The sequence below is a fragment of the Ambystoma mexicanum genome, chromosome 7q, assembly GCF_040938575.1.
Source record: "Ambystoma mexicanum isolate Mex_15411 chromosome 7q, UKY_AmexF1_1, whole genome shotgun sequence".
Lineage (NCBI taxonomy): Eukaryota > Metazoa > Chordata > Amphibia > Caudata > Ambystomatidae > Ambystoma > Ambystoma mexicanum.
Genome location: NC_090941.1, coordinates 178508731 through 178533981, shown reverse-complemented (window position 1 = coordinate 178533981; position 25251 = coordinate 178508731). Strand labels below are relative to the sequence as shown.

At 49.2% G+C, this 25251-nt stretch overlaps 1 protein-coding gene across 1 annotated transcript in view; it reads left to right on the top strand.

Moving 5' to 3' along the window:
* The window catches only part of NEPRO (nucleolus and neural progenitor protein), a 362800-nt gene extending 342051 nt beyond the window's left edge, over positions 1–20749 (top strand). The window contains exons 8-9 of the mRNA XM_069640036.1: positions 19045–19313; positions 20056–20749. Coding sequence (XP_069496137.1) covers positions 19045–19313; positions 20056–20437 — 651 coding nt within the window. The 3' untranslated portion in view covers positions 20438–20749. The remainder of the gene's footprint in view (positions 1–19044; positions 19314–20055) is intronic.
* The last annotated feature ends 4502 nt before the right edge of the window (positions 20750–25251 follow it).

Genomic DNA, 25251 nt, shown 5'->3' with positions numbered 1-25251 from the left:
TCCTGAACACTAACCGCCGTCTCAACCTCGCTAGAGCTCTTATAATGTTCAAACTGGATTATTGTAATACTCTTTACTTGGTACCAGCCAAAGGAATCGGCACAAACTTTGTTATGCAAAACAATGCTCTCAGGGCTGCCCTTAGCATCCCTCGATCTAACCATATCACACAAATTAGGCAAACTGCTAACTGGCTACTGATCCAAGACAGGATTACCTTCAGAACTCTCATGATCACTCATAAGTGCCTCAACAACTCAGCTCCCGAGTACCTGATGAACAACTTCTCCAGAAAAGAATCCACCAGGCCTACCAGATCCTCTTACGCCCATTGCCTAAACATCCTGACCTTCAAACTAAACAAAGCAGGAGGCTCAAGTTTCCCAGTGTTAGCAGCTAAGACTTGGAATAAACGTCCACTTGCACTAAGAATCGACCCTGTGTTCCTTTTGTTCAGGAACAAAACAAAATGTTGGTTATTTGCGCAAGCTAACTAAATCTACCTTGCTCTATCGTGACCTCAAGATCTTAGCAACTCTCCTGACTTTACCTTGTGCCATGGTAAGATTTCCACTCACGCCACCTATGGCCAGGTGTATTCCTACCTAAGCGCTATTTGTGAACCTGCTTTTTGTATATTCTGTAAAATTCCATGACCTGTATATTTGTAATGCTAACTTTCTGATGCTTGTTAATCTGCTTAGAATCACATGCTGTGCATATAGTCCGACATCCAGTGGTCACCGCAGAGTATTGCATCTTGTCTTTTGAGAATCGAAAGGGGACTTCGACATGGGCTTGCCTGTAACGCTATCCCTACGTGACTTGTAGTGTACCCAAAATCCCTCGCGTGTCGAGGTCCCTCAGATTGTTTTTTTCCGCCCAGCATACTGTTCGCCTTAAGCGGAGCTCGTCAGAGACATTGCCAATTGTCCCTTCGACCTTTGGTTGAATAGTTTATATAAATACTTAAGATCACCCTACCCGTCCCTTATTTCGGCGGCTGTTCCAGATCTCCGCCGAAAACTTAAACCAACAGACCTTCGACGGACGGTGATCCAGTCGGCGCTGCCGACCACGTGCCCGGGCCTTCCAGCTGGCCTACACAGTAGGGAGAGTGGGGTCGGGGTGGACATTTCTGTACAATCTGAGCATGCCTTTCCCTTTCCTCCCTCTTTCCTCTTTGGTCTTGGTCACTCTACCTATCCTCAGCTATGGAGAGGACTCTATTTAGGTTTCGCCCCAAATGCAATGGCAAATTTCCTTGGAGAGATTAGCATAAACGGTGTAGGCGTTTGCAGAAGTCAAGGCCCCGGCTCTGCCGAAGAAGGCTCCGCCGAAACCTTCACAATCGCAGGCCGAGGCTACGCGCCTCCTGTCTGCGGAGGACGTTGCCGACAGCATAGCGAGAATTATTTCCGCCGACTCTCATAGGCGGCAGTCAGGGGGGATTCACTGAGGCTTACGGAAAAGGCCATGGATCCGTCAATCCATGGATAGCCTAAGGGGAGTACCAGAACCCTCTGCAAAGCCAAAAGAGAAGCACAGGGACACGCCACCTCTGTCGGTCCCACTGGAGGAGTTTTCGGAGGGTGAGGAAGGGATTTCTTCGACGTTGAGACAAAAATCTCGACGTTTGACGGCAGAAGAGTCTTTACAGGATCCCTTTCCACCTCTAGACCATTCGGGGTCTTCGGTTTGGACTAGGGAGAAGTTTGAAAATTGTATGGAGAGGCTTGACAGGTTTGTTACCCCTTCAGAGCAACCCACTCCAAGAAGACCACGGGATGAGAGTCCTTTGGACCCTGTAGCAAAATTCCCAAGACTATTTTACCCCTCTCAGGAAGAGGATATCTACACCTATCAGGAAGAGATTCCTGCAGACACTCACGATGAAGATCACTTCATCAATCCTGAGGACATGCATGATCCCATAGAGGGGTGGGGGAAAACCCGGATATGGGTGACCCTCAGCCTTGGCAGTCTCCAGATCCTTCACCAGATCCTGATGCCCTGTGTTTGGATTCCCCCCAGACCACTCCCACTAGACGGCCCTCGCCAGTGGACGATCAAATGACGTTTAATGCCATGTTGCGCAAAGCAGCAGAACGCTTCAAGATCGCCACTGATGAAGCTGTCCCTGAAGCTGACTTTGTGGAGGATATTCTTAAAGAGAAGCCACCGGCCAGCCAGGCTATTCCTCTCCTCAACTCGATTGATAAGCGTCTGGCTCCCTCGTTATCAACACCTGCTCTCACAAGAGGTGTTAATCCGAGGATAGAAAAGCTTTTTCGGCCTTCCCCCTCGGACCCCCTTTATATCAGTGGTCACTCCACCCCAGACTGCCTGGTAGAGACCACTACAAGAAAGAGGGCAGGGGTTCCTCTGTCAACTGGCAAGGCACCCCCTGACAAAGAAGGTAAAAGGCTTTACGCCCTTGGGAAAAGGGTCACGGCCGCAGCAGCTTTTTCTACATGCATCGCCAACAAATCCACCTTGTTAGCCAGCTACGCGGAAGCTCAGTGGGCCTTGTTAAAAGAAGACCTACAGGAGGTTCCCGAACCACTACAACTCGACTCCTGGCCACGGTGACTGAGGGCAGACAAGTGAACCAAAGTATACTTAAGAACACTTTGGATTCTGCTGAAACAGCGGGTCGATCTCTCGCTCTGGGCACACTCCTAAAGAGACACTCGTGGCTAAGGAACTTTGGGTTCAAGCCAGAGACGCAAGCGTCACTTATAAACAAACCCTTGGAAGAATACAACCTGTTTGGAAGAGCGGTTGACAAGGCCCTCGAGACCACAAAAAGGAGCATTGAAGACGCTAGACCCGATTACACAAAGACCCTCCACAAGACGAGGATCTGGGTCCAGACAGGTTTTTCGTGGCCAACGCTTCCCTCAACAACAGTACACCTCAGGAAACAATTGGTCCTCTCCACAGGGAACCAGTGGATACACCACCCCGTTCCCCCAGAGGGGTCAGCGTCGTGGGAAAGGAAGGGGCCGGAACTCTACCCCCAGAGGCTCCCCGGCCTCAGGTTCAAAATGACCCAAAGATTCGGGTCCCCTCCCATGCCTCCCCGATCGGGGGTCGGTTAACATCGTTCCTTCAGGCATGGGAGAGGATAATTACAGACCAGTGGGTGCTAAAGACAGTGGCCCACGGGTACTGTATAGAGTTCAACTGGAGCCCAACGTTCAGACCTCCACGAGCAAGACGACTGACACCAGACCATCTGCGTATCCTTCTTCAGGAAGTCGAGAGACTACAAGAAAAGGGAACCATAGAGGTCATACCTCTGTCACAGGTAAAAGAAGGTATTTATTCAATGTACTTCCTTGTACCCAAAAAGGATCTAACCATGCTCCCTGTATTAGACCTGTACCCAGTGAACACATTTGTAAAGCCACAAAAGGTCCGCATGGTCACTCTGCAGGAAGTAATTCCCCTGCTTTCACAGAGGGATTACATGGCAACACTGGACATGAAAGATGCATACTTTCATATTTCAATGTTGCCGGCGCACAGAAAATACCTCAGATTCATGATACAAGAAAAGCACTATCAGTTCAAGGTACTACCCTTTCGGCATAGCATCCGCGCCAAGGGCATTTACAAAGGTATTAGCGGTGGCAGCAGCACACCTGTGCAGGCAATCCATCCCGGTCTATTCTTACCTCGACAAACTGGCTCATGACAGGGGACTCTTACTTTTATTCAGTCTGGGATTCTCGATCAATGAGAAAAAATCCAGCCTAGACCCCAGTCAGGTCAAGCAGTTCCTAGGGGCTCTAATTCGAACAAAGGACAGCCTCGTCTTCCCCTCCAACTAGAGGGTCCAAAACATGCTGTTTCAAATCCCTCAATATGTAGCCAGTCGAGAGGTGACGGTACGCAAAGCTATGCGACTGTTGGGAATGATGGCGTCATGCATTTATTTGGTTCCTCACGCGCGCTTGCGCATGCGTCCAATGCAGGAGTGGCTCAACAGCCAGTGGTGTCAGGCCAGCGGACAATTGGATGATTTAGTGGTTGCCTCGCCAGCCCTCGTTCTCTCGCTGCAGTGGTGGTTGAGGGACAACCTCTTGAAGGGGAAATCCTTCACCACCCCTGCAGTGGAGGCTACTCTAACTACAGACGCATCTCTCACACGATGGGGAGCTTCACCTGCTTCAACAAACAGCGCACAGAGTTTGGTCGTCAGACATTCCATCCAACCACATAAACCTGTTGGCACTGTTAGCAGTGTTCAAAGCACTAAAAGCTTTCCAGACACAACTGCAAGGAAAGACGGCCCTGATCCTCAGACAGCACCACGGCCATGTACTATCTAAACAAACAGGGGGGCACTCCAGGGCTAGCCAAACTGTCCCAGAACATTTGGAAGTGGGCTCTCAAACACATGTTCCTATTGTCACAACATGTTCCAGGGGAACTCAATCTTCTGGCAGACGTACTCAGCAGAGATTTCCCACTACCAATGGAGTACGAATGGCGATTACACGAAGATATTGTCTCCAACGTTTTCGCAGAAATCGACTTGTTCGCAACTCTGGAGAACGCTCAATGCCAAGATTACGCCTCCAGGTACCCCCAGAACCGTTCCAAGGGGAACGGACTCTGGATAACATGGTCAGGGAAATTTGTTTACGCTCGCCCATAGCGTCCCCCGCCCCTCCCCCCGACTCCCCTACTCAACAAGATAGTGCAGAAGATGCACCAGGAACCAGTCACAATGATACTGGTGGCCCTCATGTGGGCCTGCCAACCCTGGTTCGCTCATCTGATGGAGATGGCTCTATCTCTTCCAGTAAAACTGCCTTGCCCGTACAACATGTTGTCGCAGGACAAAGGAGAGACTCTTCACCCATTTCCGCAGACATTGAACTTAGTGGCCTGGCTCATGAAGTCATAGAGTTTGGGCACCTGCAGCTCCCTCAAAGATGTATGGACATACTCAGGGAGGCAAGAAAACCTAACACTCGATATTGCTATTCCAGTAAGTGGAAGCGGTTTGTCATCTGGTGCAACTCGAACAGCTTTAACTGCTCTCCCACACATTGTTTTGTACCTAACTCATTTACTTGACTCAGGCCTGGTCTTTAACTCTCTAAAGGTTCACTTAGCTGCGCTTTCAGCCTACACTAAATCACAACAGAAAGTCTTGTGGTGGAAAATACCAGTTATTAAGGCTTTTATGGAGGGAGTGATGAGAATTCACACTCCCATTTCTAACCCAACTCCCGGATGGGACCTAAACGTGGTTTTGACTAGACTTATGGGGCCTCCTTTCGAGCCCATGCATAGAGCGAGTCTTAAAGATCTCACCTATAAGACTGCCTTTTTAATAGCTATTACCTCCATTAGGAGAGTAAGTGAACTACAAGCGCTCTTAGTCCTAGACCCCTTTGTAACAGTTCACAGAGATAAGGTGGTTCTACGCACTCACCCTAGGTTTGTGCCTAAATTCATTTCTAAGTTCCATGTGAACCAATCCATAGAACTACCAACGTTCTTTCAAAACCCTTCAAGCATGGGAGAAAGAAGCCTGCACACACTTGATGTACGCAGAGCAGTCATGGTTTACATGGAAAGAACTCGAACACTAAGAAAAACTAATCAGCTTTTTGTTTCAGTGGCAGCAGGAAGAGGAGGAGATGCGGTCTCTAAATCCACTATCTCTAGGTGGATTGTCAAATGCATCACACTCTACTACCCTCTTGCTAAGAGAGAACTGCCCTTCGAGCCTAGAGCACATTCGACTCGAGGAACTGGGGCTTCCATAGCATTCATTGCAAATGTTCCCCTTGAGTCCATTTGCAAAGCGGCAATCTGGAGTTCTGTACACACCTTTACAAAACACTGTTGCCTAGACACTCACTCTAGGTCTGATTCTCAGGTGGGACAGGCAGTACTAAGACATCTTTTCACTACTGTTCCTTCTCACAACCCACCTCCAACTCTGGGTACTGCTCGCTAGTCAGAAGACATGCATTACTTACCGTAAAAGCATTTCTGGTGATTTTATCTGCTTAGATTCACATGCGCCCACCCTTCCTCCCCGCTCGGATGGAAGGAACATAGACGTCTCACTACTTTCTCTCTTTTCTATACTCGCTCACGATAGTCATAAGGCTCCCTTACGGCTGGAAAAAATACATTTGGAGGGACCTCAACGCGTGAGGGATTTTGGGTCCACCACACGTCACATAGGGATAGAGTTACAGGCACGCCCATGTCGACGTCCCCTTTCGATTCTCGAAAGACAAGATGCAATATTCCACGGTGACCACTGGATGTCGGACTATATGCACAGCTTGTGAATCTAAGCAGATACAATCATCAGAAATGCTTTTACGGTAGGTAATGCATGTCTTATCATTGTGTAACTCACTGTATTTTATATTGCACTGTATATAATCTATGTAACCATGTACTTTAAGAAAAAAGCGCCCAGATACCTTCGGGCTCGGTGCGCTATATAAGCAAATAAAACAAACAAACTACTGCTTAGACACGCACTCGAAGTAGTATTCTTAGGTGGGACAAGCGCTGATACGACATCTTTGCTACTGTTCCTTCACACATCCCGCCACCATTTCCGGTTACTGCTCGCTAGCCTATGCACAGCATGTGATTCTAAGCAGATTCACAAGCATCAGAAGACATACATTACTTACCCACCGTAATCGTATTTCTGAGGATTGTATCGGCTTAGATTCACATGCGCCCACCCTTCCTCCCCTCTTGGAGAATAAGGAACAGAGGCATCTTACACCTTCTCTCTTCTGTACTCACTCACACATTCTGCAAGGCTCCCTCACGGCAGAAGGAAAACAACCGGTGGGACCTCAACGCGTGAGGTCTTTTGGATACACTACACAACACGATAGGGATATTGTTACAGTCACGCTCAAGTCGACATGCCTTTTCGATCTTCGAAGAAAAGATGCAACGCTCCGCGATTAACACTAGATGTCTAACTATATACCCAGCAGAGGCAAACCCAGGTTGGTATTGTGGCAGACAAAAAAGAAAAGCAGAGCCGCTGCCGCAGGGACTTCCTACGCCGTCAAGGTTGGCTGAAGGCAACGAATTTCAGTCAGGATGTCCAAGCCAAGGTGGTCGACATACCTTTCTAGGGGGATAACCTTTTTGGCAAGGCAGTGGGCGAGTACCTTCTTGCCATCAAGACGGACACAGAGATGGCACGCAGAGGAGGCATACCTTTCGCTCCCAGAAAGGGAAGGTCTCCCGAACATCCAAGGTGCTCCGTTCTTCCTACCGTAGGCCCTCCCGCTCCAATACTCAGGAGGCGCATAGAAGCTGTTCTCAGGCTGATAGGGGAAGTAGGTAGCCAGCATCAGGATCTGCAAGCCCCCAGGACGAAGACGGAAGCCTGACCATGCCCAGCCCCCACTTCAGCACCCCAGTGGGAGGCCGGCTATCTCAATTTGTCAACATTTGGAGCAACATATCCACAGTCAAATGGGTGCTTGACGTCATTGAGCAGGCACACTCTCTGAAGTTCCAACACAAGTGCCCCCGCTTTCCATGACACGACAAGAACAGCCCAGAGCCCAACTTGTCAAGGAAGTTCATGCCATGCTGCTGAAAGGAGCAATGGACCGGTCCCTCTGCTCCTGCGGGGCTCCGGAGTGTACTCCAGATAAATTCTGGTTCGCAAGAAGTCAGGCGGGTGGAGGCCCATCCTGGACTTGCAGTGTCTTAACAAATTCCTTAAGTCACAGATGTTCAGGATGATCATGTTGCAGCACATGCTCAGCCAACTGGAGGAGGGAGATTTCCTGGCTATGCTAGATCTGCAGGATGCATATTTCTACATCCCATTCACCCAAAACATTGAAAGTTCCTAAGGTTTGTTATCCAAGGACATTACCAATTCAAGGTGTTTTCCTTCCACCTCAAATCAGCCCTGAGGGTGTTCACCAAGTGCCTAGCTCCATTGGCTGTGTTTTTTCATCGGAAGGTAGTATATGCCTACCCCTCAATTCTGCGAGTGTTCAACCAACGAAAGAAATAAGAAAATCCTTGTAGGTAAGATAGTCTCCAATCAGTGCTTTATGTTTCAAAGTCAAAGTAAAGGTTTGGTAACCAAAGTCCCAATGATGGCACACTGTTTCTCCTTGGTGAAATATTAACTTTCCTCTTCCTCAAAATAGCACCAATGTTAATCCCAGCCTCAATGCTTTGTCACCCCTTCAGGACGACTTGCCACAGTTCATAAGAAATGCAATCTCTACAACCTGGTTAACAGTTAGTATTTCATTAGTTACAGTTTTAGAATTCTCAATGGTATATTTGTCAGGATGACTTCACGGTGCTGCTGCTTCCACTTCAACAACTTCACTTTGAATGGATTGTGTCCTCCACGGTATTCCACATCTTTGACATGTAATGTCCACAGCTGTGCACTTCGGAAACTTTTTCGGCAGAGGGCGTCCTGCGTCGATGAGGTCGGGACGATGTCCCTCGAAGGCCTTCGTCGAGGGCAACGTCATCAGATTTTATAAATAGGATGCACGGTGCCCGTAGCCTCAGTTCAGTTTTTTCCGCAAATGTGTTTGCTTCGAGAACTTGACGCGCCTTGTGTGTTTCATCGTAGAGATGTCTTCTTCGACCCCTCCGACTCCGCGGTCTGGCTTCAAGACTTGCCAGGACTGCAAGTCTAAAATGTCGATCACCGACCCGCATTGCATTTGTTTGTGGTGCTTTGGCGAGAGTCACGACACAGCCGACTGTTCAGAATGCCAGTTGCTGACTGCCAAGGCCTTGCGGGAGCGTAAGGGGAAGCCTCAGGTAGGTAGGGGTTCTAAACCCAGTAAGTCCCGTAAATCTAAATTTAAATCCAAAGGGGTGTCCACCGACGACTCGAGGGGCGACTCTCCGCATCGGGAGGAGGCCGGGGGTTCTCGGTCCCGGAGTGGTTCCCGCCATTCTTCTTCCGCGTCGCAGCATTCTCGGGAAGCGCCATCACCGGTCGCCTTCCCCGTCGTCCTCGGAGGATGGAGCTGCGAGGAAAGTGGCATGCCCGATGAAGTCCTCAACTCCGGAGGAATGGGCTGCCTTTAAGGCACAGATGTTGGCGATTTTTTCAATCACAGGGCGCGGTTCCGGTCGGACCTTCTAACGAAGCCGGCAAGGAACGGTCTTGTAACCTTCGAGGTACCGTTCGGACAAGGCTTCGGATAGTCGCAAGAGACGTGCTTCCAGGCCTCGGTCCTCGTCCCCAGCGAGACCGCTGCAACCTGCTAAGGGCTCGAAGCCGGAGTCTACTCGGTTGGCGCTGTGTCCGTCCGACTCGGACGTCGAGGCTTTGCCTTCTTATCAGTCAACGGCGCTGTCTGCACCATTGTCTACGTCGACGCCTTCGGTGCTCTCGATGCCGAAGCTGTCGACGCTCTCGGCGTCAAAGCCTTCAGCGCCCTCGACGCCTTTGGGGATTTTTGCCCGAAATTTACCATTGGAGTTCCCTGATCTGGTGGATCCTCCAAGGAAGGCTACTGGTAAGTCTGTGAGGCTGGTTTTGGACTCCAGGCCCTCTTCTGTCCGCAGGCCAGGTTTTCGCCTCCCTCTGGACAACATATATGAAGAGGAAGAAAGGTCTGACTTTGAGGACCCTGTTGAGCATAAGGTGGCTCCTGTCTTTTCTGGAGACAGTCAATTGGAGGAGTTGAGGCAAACCCTTCATGATGCCAGTGGGTGGAACACTTCTCCGGAAGTGGAATTTGACAGGCCTGAGCCTGGGGCTCATGCTGAGTCGTCATACAGGCGGCTCATGGCTAGGGTCTCGGAGTATCTGGGCTGGTCCAGTCCTCCTGAAGATTTTGTACAAGGTGATCTAACAGACATTTTAGATCAAGGTCTGTCCTCTGACCCGGTGTTACCTTTTCATCTCACTTTACAGAAAAGGGTAGCAGCTGCTTGGCAGTCACCGGAATCTCTTCTGGCTGTTAACAAATCTTTGACAAAGAAGTATCACCCTTTCTGTTAGCGACCCCAGCTACTTATCCACTCACCCCACTCCTGAGAGTTTGGTGGTTCAGGCGGCTACGGCCACCTCGAGGCAGGCGGCGTACCCTACCATCCCTCCTGATAGGGACGACAAACGCTTCGACGGTTGGGCTCCCAAGGTATTTTCTCTGGGGAGTAGGGCGTTGAACTCCGCCAACTCCACTTAGCAAGGTTTTCACACACTCTGTGGAACTGTGTTTTTCCAGCGGCTGAGCATATTCCCGAGGGGGAAGAAAGGGATGGGTTCCTTGCTCTCGTGCATGATGGCAAGGATGCCATGTGCGAATCCCTTCAGTCCGATTTGGATACGGCTGACAGTGTTAGCCGGTTCATGGCTGCGAGCACCGTTATACGCAGGTTTGCGTGGTTGCGGAAGTCTGGTTTTGCCCCGGATGTGCAAGCCCGTCTTTTGAACATGCCCTTTGATGGCGCACATTTGTTTGGCAGCAAGGCTGACGAGAGCCTTGAGTAGTTGCAGATCTCAAAAGCTGCGACAAAATCTTTAAGCGCAGCTGTGCGTCAACCTCCGCCTTTTTGTTCTAGGCCGCAGGGGTCTGCAACCTTTGGCTCCCAGATGTGTTTGGACTACCATTCCCATGATCTCCTGACATTGACTATGCTGTACAGGCCGGATGGGAATGGTAGACCAAACGCATCTGGGAGCCAAAGGTTGCAGACCACTGTGGGGCAGCAGTGGAGGGGAGGTTCTTTTCGTTACTACTACTCCTTTGGTAGAACGAGAGGAGCCACCAGTCAAAGGGGTCACCATAAAAGTACCCGTGGTGGTCGGGGAAATGGAGGTTTTCCTTCAGGCGCTGCCGCAGCCACTCCAAAACAGTCATGAGGCCATGTCCCATGGTTCGCCGGTTGGGGGCAGGCTGTCTCAGCATCTCGAAGAGTGGCGAGCCATTACTTCGGATGCGTGGGTTCTGGATACAATAGCCCACGGCTACTGCCTTCCCTTACTAAAGCGGCCTCACGACAATCCACCAGGGAATCTCTCTTTGAAGCTTCCGGATCCGCTCCTTGTGCAGGAAATCTTGACCCTGCTAGAGAAGGCGTTATAGAACTGGTGTCTGTAGCGCAGAGGAACAAGGGTTGGTATTTCCCTTATTTTTGGATCCGAAAGAAAGACAGAGGATTGAGACCCATCCTGGACTTGTGTTGGTTGAACAAACTTCTCAGGAAGGGCAAGTTCAAGATGGTCACTCTTTCTCAAGTCCTCCAGGCCCTTCAACTTCAGGATTGGTTGGTGTCTCTGGACCTACAGGATGCTTACTTTCATGTGCCGATTCATCCAAAGCACAGGAAGTATCCGAGGTTTGCGGCTGGCGACTCGCACTTTCAGTTTCGGGTCCTGCCCTTCGGATTGACCTCCGCCCGAGGGTCTTCACCAAGCTAATGGTGGTGGTGGCAGCGTATCTCAGGCGAGGGAGGGGGTTCACGTCTACCCCTACCTGCGCGACTGGCTGATCCGTGCGCGATCTCCCGAGCAAGCATTGGCTCACCTCGGTCTCACCTGCCGCTCCCTCCACAGGCTGGGCTTCTCCCTCAATTTCAAGAAGTCGCATCTGACACCTTCCCAACAGCTCCAGTACATCGGGGCTGTGTTGGACACGTCCTTGGGGAAGTGCTCGCCTCCCAAGGTGAGGGCTCATCACATTGTGCAGATGGTGGACAAGCCTCATAGCATCCTGCGTTTTTCTGGTGCCAGAGGCCAGGCTGAGGATGAGATCCCTGCAATGGGTCCTCAAGATGCAGTGGTCGCAGTTCTCAGGCAAGATGTTGGATTCCGTTCAGATTCCACTCTTGGTCTCCCAAGATGTTCTGTGGTGGGCCAATGAAGGGAACCTGATGTGGGGGGAGCCGTTTTGCAACCGTGGCTGGAGGTGACTGTAGTGACGGATGCTTCCCTCACAGGATGGGGCGCTCATGCCAGCGACTTGATCGCCAGCGGTCGTTGGTCTCCGCCGGAGTCCAAACTCCACATCAATCTGCTAGAGCTGCGGGCCATCAACCTGGCCCTGAAGGCTTTTCTGCCATCTGTGCGGGGGAAGTGTGTCCTGACGGACAACATAGTGGCCATGCATGACCTCAACAAAAAAGGGGGGCGTAGGGTCACTCCTGTTGTGCAGAGAGGCAATGCAGCTCTGATTCTGGGCCACCCAGCAAGGAATTTCGATCCTGGCAGTTCATCGGGCCGGAGATGAAAATGCGGCGGCGGACGCTCTGAGAGTCATGACCTCTGGATGGAGAGCCTGAGATTCCCTCCCTCCCTCCCTCCCCTCGCGAGAGCGACAGCAGATCCTCTCGGTAGGGTGGAGGGCAGATGGACATTTCTAGAAGGTCCAGGTACCACACACTCCTGGCCCAATTCGGAGCAATAAGGATCATGTGGGAACCGAACCTCTGTAACGTCCGCAACACTTGAGGAATGACAGAGACTGGAGGAAACGCGTAAAGCAGTGGGAATTACCAATCTAACACGAACACGTCTCCTAAGGCTCCACTCGGAGGAAATTCCCTTGAGCAGAATCTCTCGCACTTCAGGTTGGCACTGGTGGCGGAGAGATCCACTTGTGGAGTTCCCCAAAGGGCGAAGATCTCCTGAAGGACTTCCTGAGCCGAGTGGGAGTTCCTGTACTAGAGGCGCAAGGCCAAGAGGAAGACCATCATGGCGGTGCCCCTTCTGGACGATGTGTAGGAGGAGGGCTTGACTTCTTGAAGAACCCTTGCGTGGCTCCAGCCAAACAGGATAGGCTGGAGAAGAAGTACCGGGGAGCCAGAATCCATACCCAAGTGCCTGCGTTCGCAACAATCGCCGGATTCGGTGGTTTCGGCGGGCGTGAGAAATCGGTCGGCTAACCCGTCCTCGTCTCCCTCTGGACAGCGAGGGGAAGAAGGTGGACGCCATGGGAAGGAAGGTCATTTACACCGCAACATCCACCATCAAGGCGGCCAACACACTGGTGATCCTGGCCAGGTATGACAGGGAAGCTGTGGTACAGGCTGGGCCTAATTCTGTAGATGTACACGATGACAAGAGGATGGAGGCGATCGCCCTCTTCCAGGAGGGAGAGGTTGCGTCTGACCACGCCATCACAGTGGCATTGGGCATTGCCAACACAGGGTTCCAGCAGATGGGGAATGGCATCTGCCTTCGTCGTCAAGGGTGGTTGAAGGCCACAAATTCCACCAGGAGGTCCAGACGAGGGTACTGGACATGCTGTTCTGAGATGCCCTTTTTGGGAAGGTTGTCAACAAGTCCCTGCAGGCCATCAAGGTGGATACAGAGACGGCCCGTTCCCTGGGCACGCTCCAGCAGCACTGCTCTTCCTTTCGCTCCTCTAGAGGAAAGTCGAGCAGGTCGTCAAAAGGTTTCTCTTCTTCGTACCGCCAACCTTCAAGATCCATGACTCGGGAAGCCTACAGAGGCTGTTCCCAGGCCTACAGTGGAGGAGGCCAGCGCCGCCGTCGCCCGCAGGGCACCAGCGCCAAAGCAGGCCTGAAACAGCCAGGATGTCGGGCCCCCACCGGTGCACCCCGGTGGGAGGCCCGCTGACAGGATTCGTCAGCGAGTGGGAGATCACCACCGACAGATGGGTGCTGGAGACTCTTGCCCATGGACATACCCTGTAGTTTCAGCACAGGTGTCCACGGACCCTTCCGGTGGCCTGGCAGGAGCAGCACATCCCTCAGCTCTTGGAGGAGGTATGGGCGTTGCTGCGAAAAGGGGGCGATTGAGCTGCTTCCCCAACGACTCCGGGGCTCTATTCCAGATACTTTTTAGTCAAAAAGAAAACCGGGGGCTGGAGGCCCATCCTAGACCTGCGACGTCTGAACAAGTACCTCAAGTCCCAAAAATTCAGGATGGTCACGTTGCAGTGCATGCTCGGCCAACTGGAAGGAGGAGACTTCTTCTTGATTTCGCTGAACCTCGAGGACGCCTACTTCCACATCCCCATTCACAAGAAACACTGAAAGTTTCTATGCTTCGTAGTGCAGGGACGGCACTACCAGTTCAAGGCCCTTCCTTTCGGCTTGAAGTCGGTCCCCAGGAAGTGCCTGGCACCGGTGGCGGCCCGTCTGCATCTACAAGGGATACACATGTACCCGTACCTCGACGACTGGCTCATCCGGGCCAGCTCACGAGAGTTAGCCGTCGGACACACAGAGACGACCGTCCAGCTGCTGACTGATCTGGGGTTCTCAATTATCCAAGGTCCTGTTTGACACCATCGCAGAACACTCTTTTCCTAGGAGCCAGACTCAATTCGGTCTCCTGTCTAGCATCGCCCTCGGAGGAGAGAGTAGTAGCCATGCTGGGAAAGTGCAACGGCTGTTGTCAATGAAGACTTCCACGATGCGGACCATCAAGTCGCTGCTCGGCATGATGTCATCTTGCATTTACCTTATCCAGCTCTGCAGGTTACGGATGCGACCTCTTCAGGAGTTCCTGGATGCTCAATGGATACAGGTGTCCGAAAGTTTCGCGGACAAGATCCCGCTCGATGAGGACGATCCGTCGGGCGATGAGGTGGTGGGGCGTTAAGTCTAACATCGCCCAGAGCATAGGGTTTCAAGACCCCCCCCCCTCATACCAGGAAACAGTCACCACAGACACTTCCCTGGAAGACTGGGGAGCCCACACCAGCCGTCTGAACTTCAGAGGCCTGTGGCTGCCAGAGAAGGATCTCCACATCAATATCCTGGAGCCATGGGCAGTGTTCTGGGCCTTCAAGTCATTCCTTCCGTCTCTGAAGGGCAAAGTAGTGAGGATCTTGACGGACAACACCACCACAATGTTCTACATCAGGAAGCAGGGGGGCACTCGACCCCCAGCGCTCTCCAAAGAGGCGCAGGACTTGTGGCACTGGGACATCGGACAAGAGATGTTCCTCTTCACCTGGCGGGAGTCAAGAAAACCATTGCAGACTCCCTCAGCAGCGAATTGCGCTCATGCCATGAGTGGAAACTTCGGCAGGGCCAGGTGGACTGCATCTTCATCAGCTGGGGCAGGCCCCAGATCGATCTGTTTGCGATGGCGGCAAACTCCAAATGCCAGAGGTTTGCCAGCAGATTCCAGCAGCCGAGGAGCATGGGGGACACTTTCTTCTTCTGATGCAAGGGCTTGTTTCTATGTGTTTCCTCCGTTGCGTCTCCTGCTACGAGTCATCAACACACTCAAAACAGTGACGATGCAGGATGATACTCATTGCTCCGGTGTGGCCAAGGTAGATTTGGTACCCTGACCTTCTCAACCGGTCAGCGTCTCCTCTAGTCAGGCTGCCAGTAGTTCTGGATCTTCTCACCAGAGAGGGAGGTGCAAACCTGCATTGCGACCCAGGTTCGCTGAACCTGAGTACTTGGCTCCTGCAGCCCTAGAGTTTGGAGGATACGAGTTGCCAGCGGACTGCATGGTGGTCCTTGCCAAAGCCAGAGCATTGCCGACTTTGTAGTGCTACGCTCAGGAGTGGAAGCGTTTTGCTACGTGGTGCCGGTTGCAGAAGATCACCCCTCGGAGGGTCAAGGCCCTGCAGATTCTTCCGTACTTGCTATCCTTGGCCAAGGCCGGACTGGCGCACGCCTACATCAAAGTATGCCGTAACCTACACTGCACTTACATGAAACATACCTATAACTACTGGTTTTGTCCCTCTGCAGCCTGCCTTATACTTGTATTTAACCCACTACTGAGGTTGACATATTGCATTCCGCGCTGCACATGTACTTAACCCACTTGCAACCATTGATTCAGGAACTCTGCACTCTGCCCTTCATTATCGCATGTTTCGATGTAGCTGCCTTGTTTCTCTAGGCTAGTCTCTCCAAACAGAGCACCTAGACCATTCAGTACCTGGCCTTGTAATCGCATGTTGATGTAGCCCCCTTGCAACATGAGGCAAGGCTTTCCAATTTGTGTACCTGAACACTAAGTACTTTGTAATTGTTGTAACCACTTTCTTAAGCAAAAGCGCCCAGATGCCTACGGGTTCGGTGCGCTATACAAATCTCAAAATAAAATTAAAATAAATAAATAAAATAAAGTACATCTGGTCCAGGAAGATCTTCACTTTGGTCTCATCGACACGTCAAGGAGTTTCTGAAAGGACTGTTTCATTCTTTCCCACCGGTGAAGGCTCCTGACCCGGTGTGGGAACTCAACATGGTGCTGATAAGGCTCATGGGGGGGCCCCCTTCAAGTTCCTCTCGTGGAAAACTGCTTTCCTTGTGGCTATCACCTCTGCCAGGAGAGTGGGTGAGATCCAGGCCCTATCCTGGAAGCAGCTATATCTGACTTTCCACATATCAAGGATGCGCTCCTCTTTCATGCCGAAGGTCCCGTCGGAATTCAACATCAACAAGCCTTTGGTGTTATCTGTGTTTTTCCCAAAGCCTTTGTCACCGGCTGAAAGGGCCTTGCACTCGCTGGATGTTGTTTGTGCCCTGAAGTTCTACGTGACACGCAAAAAGAAATTTCAGAAGACTTCTCAACTGTTTGTGAACTTTGGTCCTGTGAACCAATGAAAGACCTTGTCCAAGATTTCCATCTGAAGGTGGCTCTCCGGCTGCATCACGCACTGTCGTCGGTTGGCGGACCGACCGCTGACCGGCCGTCCGAGAGCCCACCCCACCAGAGCGGTCGCTGCGACGACGGCGTTCCTGTCTGGTGTGCCCCTGCTGGACATCTGCAGGGCTGCTACGTGGAGGTCCACTCACACCGTCACAAAGTTTCACTGCGTCGACAGGGATTCTAGGGAGGAGTCCAGAGTCGGCAAAGCAGTGCTGCGCAACCTGTTTGCTTGAGTTGTCTGTTCCAGAGGTAAGAGTTAATTGCTTCTGTTGAGCCTTGCCACCTGCAGTTGTTGTGTAATGTTGTACTGCTATGTACTCATTATTCATGAGCATGTGAATCCATGCCAGACCCAATGCTGGAGAAGGAACAAGTTTATTACCTGTAACTATTGTTCTCCAGCATGGGTATGGCATGGATTCACATGCTAAGCCTCCCTCCACCCCTCTGATGGATTCACATGCTAATCCTCCCTCCGACCCCTCTGCGGCTCTTCTTGGTCATGCTGTCACTTTGCGTGCTTACCATATCTGAAGATGGCTGCCATAAGAGGGGCTTAGTGGGAGGACTGTCATTGGATGGGGGCAGTATGACCAAGAGGACAGTGATTGGTTTAGAGGAGAAATACAGTTTGTAAGTGAAAGTGCTGTTACCGAGCATTCCCGGCCTGATGACCGGGAATATTCATGAGCATGTGAATCCATGCCAGACCCATGATGGGAGAACAATAGTTACAGGGAAGTAACTTGTTCCATCCTTCTCATTGGTAACCCTGCTCCTGCTTTACCTCTCTCTCTGGCTGCCCTCTTTGGGCCCTCTTCCTTTGCCTTCCTGTGAGGCCAAAAACCTTTGTCATCTTCGACTCCACTCTCCCCTTCTCTCCTCGCATCACAGACATTGCCAAGAAGGCCCACTACCAGCTGCTCCTCCTCAGAAGTGTTCTTTCTTTTCTCACCTTCCCCCAGAAGCTCACGGTCTCCAGAGCCCTGGTGGACTACTGCAACAGCCTCTTTCTCAGGATGCCTTCAACTTTCCGCCCTCTGCAACGAATCCAGAACAGGACTGCGAGACTTGACCTTGACCTTAACCTCAAGCCAAGGGACTGTATCGCTCCAGCCCTGAAATCTCTCCACTATCTCCCGGTGGCTGCAAGGAACAAATTCAAGACCCTCTGCATCATCCTCAAGGCTTTCTGCGGCCGGGGCCCGCACTACATTCAACTTTCTCTTCCAAAATACCGTCCGTCTTGAGCCCTTCGCTCAGCTTCCTCAAACTCTCTAAGGGTCAGATGCTTCTCCAGGCAGAGAGTGAGGGGTAGATCTCTCTCCTCTGCAGGCGCCTCCCTTACCTTCTCAAACTTGACCCGGGCCACCTGAAGTTCCGGCAGTAGATCAAGACCTTCCTTTTCTCTGCTTCCTTTCTCTCCCCTGCTGACCTACCTGTTTCCTGCGCCGACTGGTTGCTTGGCTGCCCCTAGAAGTCCACTGGGTACCAGGTTCCTCCATGATCAGTCTCCCCTGCACTGCCTCGGGGCCACTGCGCATTTAGGGGCTATAACTGTTACCAACAGTCCCCTGTCTCCTTGCAATTACCCAGAGCCATGCTACCCTCGCTGCTCTACTCAGTGCAATGCTGCCCTGATTGCACTCCCCCCTTACCCCCCCTTCCCTCTCTCTGGCACTGCCCCCTACACTTTACATCATAGCACTTGCACGATCTGAATGACACAAGGCCTAGTAGGATTGTTTGTCTCGTCATCCCTCCCTTGTCTTGTCGCTCCTAGAAACACTTGAGTACAGGCGCGTTATAAGTGACATATATCATAAGGAGCATATTTAAAAAACTGCTGGCACTGTGATATGAAGTTAAGTAGGAATACGTCTGGCATTCAAAGGGAAGGTAGGATTATTAATTTTGCATCAATCTTCTAATAAATCGTTTATATTCTATATGGAAAAAAACTAAATCTGACTTTTCCGACCATCTCGGAGAAGGAGGGAAGTTGCAGGCAGGGGATCATTCAAAAAAGTACCTGTCTGAAATGCATTTTTTGTGACATTTGTTGGTGAATTAGGTTTTGCGAATTAGGTTTTTAAAACTGCTGTCCACCCAATTGGCTTCTTGTATCCATTCTTCAGACCTTAAGTGTGATGTACCGTAGATTTGAATGCCTCGGCAGTCTTCCTATAACTGTGAACTGTAACAAATCAGGCTTCCTTTGACTGTTACAGCAGAACTTTAGAATGCAAGATTTGAACTATTTAGTCATGGAATTTGCCTAGCCTTGAATAGGTTGTATTATGAACTTGTTGTACGTGGTTTCCTTTTTACAAAGTGTTATAAGAACATGTGTTTGTCGATTTTGCCCTGGCAATGTGGACTTTCTTTTGTAGAGTTAAGCTCATTATGTTGTACATTCTGTATTTCAGAATGCCACAGCTTCACTGACTCTTCAAAATTCAAAAAAATGCAGAAGCAAACCGGCCATAATACCATCATCTGTTGATTTGAAAGTCAAGTCTTTAACTTGTTTTGTGCCTGAGATTCAGGGAGTACAAAGTTTCAAAGCATTGTCAGAAGTACTCGGAGCAGCAGTGATCTGGTGCAGGAGCAGAAAGTTGAAATCTAAAGTCCTGTTTTTAGGACATAAACGTTTAAAAAGTAACAGATTGCATCATGTGGAATCTTTAGGATACAGGTAAGTCTAGCATTATGTTTCTGTTCATGAGAGTGGTGTAAAATACTTTGCTTTTGAAATGCAGTTATGATAGTCCCTGTAGCAATAAGCATGCTATGTTAGCCTGAAAATCATGGTTTGACCTTGATTGGTATCCTGTTAGGTGTGTTTTTGCGTGGAGCCCATGTATCACTAAAAAGGCCTTTAATGAAGATGCAAGACTAGGCCTAGGTGCCGTCGATAAAATGAGATAGCATAACAGGTGAGGACAGGCATGAACGGTTCACGGGTAGTGAAAATGTCACACTTTGTACAAGAGTAGGAGAGAAAAGTAGGTACTTTGGTCACAGTCTGGGCAAAAGTTGTCACTGCAGGTAGGTGATCAGCCAAAACTCCAGACTAAAGTAGGAAAACAGGTTTGGGCCACTGTGAGCACTGGAAATTGTGGGCCACATGTAATCTTTCAAAGGGAGCATATTTTGCAGTGTGAAGACAGTGGATTACACCAGATCAGGCACTCCTGACTCTTACACCACCATGAACTCACGCTCAGTATATTGTATTGAACAAATATGGAACCCACTAGATATGTGATTGACTCAACTGTGCTTCAACTTATTTCATTTGATGCATTTCCAAGAGCTACTTTTCCACAATTGCTCAGTTCCCTTTTTGGCCAGCAGTACTTTCATTTATGTTTATTAATTTGATCTTACAATAATATATTTGTTTTCTAAAATAATCCAATCTTATTTTTTTAAAGCCGGAAAAATAAGCTAAGGTGTATTAAAGCGTCGGTCTGCAGATACCTTCTTTGCAGAACTAGAAACGCAGCACCTGAAAGCAGTGTTTTGAGAAAATGGAGATGCATAAAAAGTCAGCGTCTCAAGAAAAACTCTCTTGGGAAGCAATCCAGAAAGAAGAATCAAAAACATACTCCTGAACCTTATCAACAGGACAATCAATCTGTTTCCTGGAGTCTTACTGAAACATTGCTGCCATCTTTTGGTAATACCAAATTAATCTCTCAAACTGCAGAACCTGTGGCCGGGCCACATGACATGGGGACCCGGAAAAGGACTGGAATTGAATGTGGCACAGACAAAGATGATATTGATGACATTTTCCAATCAATTGGCTTTTGAAAAAGTGTATTCTTTTAGTTTATTTTTGTTTGTACATAAATATTCGTGATTTGCACGTAGATTTCTTTTTGTACAAGATTGTTATATTTTTCGGAAGAAAATGTTGACGATTTTATTAATTTTATGAACCGATGTACAACTGTGAAACTCAGAAAGCAACAGCCATTTAATTAGAAGTTTATTTTTCTACATTTCTATTTTAGATATATTTATACTGGTGAAATGTAACAATTGAACTACATCAATGCAGAAAAAAAATACCTTAATTCATAACCAAGGACTATTGTGGAAAATAAAAATGTAATTCGTAAATATGGGCATATATTTTCTAGTGGAATCCTGCAGTAAACAATGTGTACATTTGAAGACTTCAAACATGAATACACCTATAGAGAACCCATGATGGTTTATGCCGATGAGTCTCAGATTATACAAAGAAATCTTACAAGGGAGTATTTAACAGCTATGGATGTCAAACCAAAGCTCAGAACCTTACAAAATTGAACTCTCAGGTGACACTGCAAAGTCACTAAACTTAATGTAGAAGCTGATAAAAACCAATTGGTTTTCTTTTGCAAGGAGGTGTTAATTGATGCCTATTGTGAATTTGTTAAGCGAGTAATTTCGAATGGATTGTGTCCTCCCACGTATTCCTCATCTTAAATATATCCTTACTTTCAGCTTTGCTGCCTCGGAAATATTTTCTCTCTCCACCAGAGGGCGCTCCACTCGAGGCAGTGACGTCGATGTCCCTCAGCGTCATCCGTAGTATTAATTCCTCGAGCGCGCCCGTTGGCTTCAGTTCCGTTTTTCTGTTAGCTTTGCTTCGGATCGAGATAAAACGGTGCTTCATTTACGAATTATGTCATCTTCTTCAAACCTGTCCTCACTGAAAACTGGTTTTAAAAAATGACTAAGGGTTGGGAGAAAAATGTTGCTTACCGACCCTCATCGTAATTGCCTCTGGTGCCTCGGTTCCCGACCATCGAATTGACTGCGGTTCCTGTCAGTCAATGACCCATAAGGCCCTAAAAGAAAGAAGAGGTAAACTGGCGGTGGGGGAGGAATCCGCAATTTTCTTCGAGGGGGGGGAGGGGAAGACTCAGCTGAGTCTTCGCCAAAACCACATAAAAAGTCCAGGTCGAGGAGTAGATCGAGAAAGTCCTCTTCTTCTTCGTCCAAAAAAGCGAAGAAAAGACAACACCGGTCTCCCTCTTCCTCGATTACATCGGAGGAAGTTATTACATGTCCAACAAAACATGACTCCCCTAGAAAGTGGGAAGTGTTTAAAACATTGATGATGAACATTTTTGAGAATGCAGTCCAGACCCCCTAAAAAATGTCGGAAGACCATGCCTCTACCCACAAAATAAGTGACAGGGGAAGGTCTAAGACTAGGAAATCCGACAAGAAATTGTCGAGGGTGTCTTCCAGGGATTCTTCCCAAACACCTAAAAAGAAAAGCCTTCCAGTGCTTAAACAGGAGGCAGACCTTAAGAAAAGGACCTTAGACTTCGATACGTCATCAAAGTCCTCGACGAAAACATGTACGAAGCCTCCATCGAAGGCTGTCTAAGTATAAAGGGTCGACGACCCAACCGAAAAAAGTTACGTCGAGTACACTATCGGCGGCTACGAAGACTTGTTCGATGGCGTTGATGGTCTCGAAGACTCCTTCGACATTCATAGCTGCCTCGAAATCATCGAAGAATACCTCGACAACATCGAAGGTAATAGCCACAACATTGACACCATCGACGCTTCTGTCAACGTCAACACCTGTTAAAATGGTGAAATCAACACCAATATTAAAACATATACCTGAAAAGGTGCTTCACCAAGAAAATAGACATGATTTCTTCCAAACCATGTCATCTATGTATGGAGAAATGTCGTCAGGAAATGAGGAGGATGCAGAAGATGAACCAGAGGTTTCATCTGCAGGGGTAAAATATGGTACAAGAGAGGTCCCTGAGGAATTAATTAATTCTCAATCAAAAATGCAAGACCTTTATGAATGTCTACAATCTGCAAGTGGACTAGATAGGTCCCCTGAATGAGTTTGATAAACCAGATCCAGCAGAACATGCCGATTTAGGTTATAGAAAACTAATGAGTAGAGTAACAGAGTTTATGGGATGGGGTAGAAACTCACCTGTATACCAGGATGATGACATGACGGATATCCCATCAGGAGGACCTCAGCCAGACCCCATACTTCCCTTTCATGTTGCCTTACAAAGGAGAGTAAATGCTGCTTGGGAAAAACCTGAAGCCATTCCAGCAGTAAATAAAAAATATGTTGCAAAATATAGACCCTGTAATTCTGATCCAGAATACTTAAGTAAGCATCCATCTCCAGAAAGTCTGGTAGTTCAGGCAGCTACATCAACTAAAATTGCTGCATACCCTACAATTCCCAATGATAGGGATGATAAAAAAATGGATTCATGGTCTAAAAAGGTATTTACATCAGGGAGCATGGCTCTAAAATCAACAAATGTATCTTGCACTCTTGCGAGATTTACATATACCCTGTGGGACTGCATGTCAGCGGCAGCTCAACACATCCCAGAAGGAGAGGAACGTGATGGGTTCCTATTCATAGTAAAGGATGGCAAGGAGGCTTCGGGGGAATGCCTTCACGCAGGTTTGGACAGAGCTGACGGTATCAACAGGTCCATGCCATCTAGCGCAGTGCTACGCAAATTTGCATGGCTAAGGCGATCGGGTTTTGCACCGGATGCACAATCTAGACTTCTGAATATGCCATTTGACGGCTCGAGATTGTTTGGCAGCAAAGCAGATGAAAGTTTAGAAAAGCTGCAGACCTGCAAAGCAGTGGCAACATCACTCAGTGCCGCTATAAGACAACCTCAACAACGCCCTTACACAGGCTCATCTTCCTGGAGGGGTCGTCCCTTTCGTTTTTACTCCTCATTTGGGAGAGGAAGGGGACAGGCCAGTCAAAGAGGACAAAGAAGATTTCCTTGGGGACGAGGAAAAGGTGCTAGATCTGCCCAAGCAGCGGCATCTGCCCCTTCAGCCGCTGCTGCCGCAAAACCACTCTGAGGTTTTGATCCACAAGACCCCAGTGGGAGGAAGGATCTCGCAGCATCTGCAGGAATTGCGGGGCATTACCTGCCTTCCTTTTCAAAAGAAACCTCAGAATCACCCACCGGGATACAACTCTACCAAAAATCCAGACCTGTTCCTGTTGCAGGAAGTTTTAACCCTACTACAGAAAGGTGCAATAGAACATGTGCTTGTAGCGGAGAGGAACAAGGGTTGGTATTCTCCATATTTCCTCATACTAGAGAAAGACGGAGGATTGAGACCCATCTTGGACTTGAGACTTGAACAAGTTCCTCAGGAAGGACAAGTTCAAGATGGTTACTCTTTCTTGGATCTTTCAGGCTCTCCAACTTCAAGACTGGTTTTGTTATCATTGGACCTTCAGCATGCTTACTTTCATGTGCCAATCCATCTCAAGCACAGAAAGTACCTGAGGTTTGCGATTGGCAATTCTCACTATCAGTTTCGAGTTCTGCCATTCAGGTTGACCTCCGCCCCAAGAGTTTTCACCAAGTTGATGGCGGTAGTGGCGGCGAGTCTCAGAAGAGGGGGGGGTTGATGTCTACCCCTATTTGGACGATTGGATGATCAGAGCACGTTCTCCAGAACAAGCTCGGATCATCTATTCAAGACTTGCCACTTCCTTCACAAACTAGGATTTCTCTGAATTTAAAAAAAGTCAAACATGATACCATCACAGAAGCTCCAGTTTATAGGAGCAGTCTTGGATACTTGTTCGGGCAAAGCCTCGCCTCCCAAAGCGAGATCTCACCACATTCTGCAGATGGTAATAAAATTTGAGAATGCCCAGTGTCTACCGGCCTTCATGGCATACTGCATTTTTCTGGTGCCAGAAGCCAGGTTGAGAATGAGATCCCTTCAATGGGCTCTCAGAACTCAGTGGTCCCAGTTCTCAGGCAATATGACAGACCTTTTACAAGTTCCAACCAGGGTAGTACAGGATCTACAATGGTGGGCTTGCAAGGAACATATCCTCAAGGGAGAATCTTTTTGGCAACCATGGGCGGAGAGAACAGTAGTAACGGACGCCTCACTCATGGGGTGGGGAGCTCACACCAACAAATTGACAATAAGCGGTTGTTGGTCTCCATCGGATTCCAGACTACACATCAACCTACTAGAGCTGAGTGCAATCAGACTAGCTCTGAAGGCCTTCCTGCACACTGTACGGAGAAAGAATGTCCTGATTATGAAGGACAACACAGTGGCCATGTACTACCTCAACAAGAGAGGAGGAGTAGGGTCACTAGCACTGTGCAGAGAAGAAATGCAGCTCTGGTTCTGGGCAATACAAGAGGGGATCTCTCTGTCTGCCATTCACCTAGAAGGAGAGCAAAACACAGCGGCAGACGCTCTGAGCAGGCAGAGTACAGTCTCCCACGAGTGGGAACTTGCTCAGGAAGTCCTTCAAGAGATCTTTGCCCTCTGGGGAACCCTGCAAGTGGATCTGTTCGTGACCATTGTCAACAGGAAGTGCGAGCTGTACTGCTCAAGGGAATTTCCCCCGAGAGGAGCTCTAGGAGACGCGTTCGTAGTGGAATGGGAGTTTCCTCTTCTGTATGCGTTCCCTCCAGTCCCTGTGATCCCTCAGGTAATTAGAAGGTTGAGAAAGTTCAGGAAAACCATGATCCTAATTGCCCCGGATTGGGCAAGGAGAATGTGGTACCCGGACCTTCTCGACATGTCCATCTGCCCTCCAATACGTCTTCCGAAAAAAG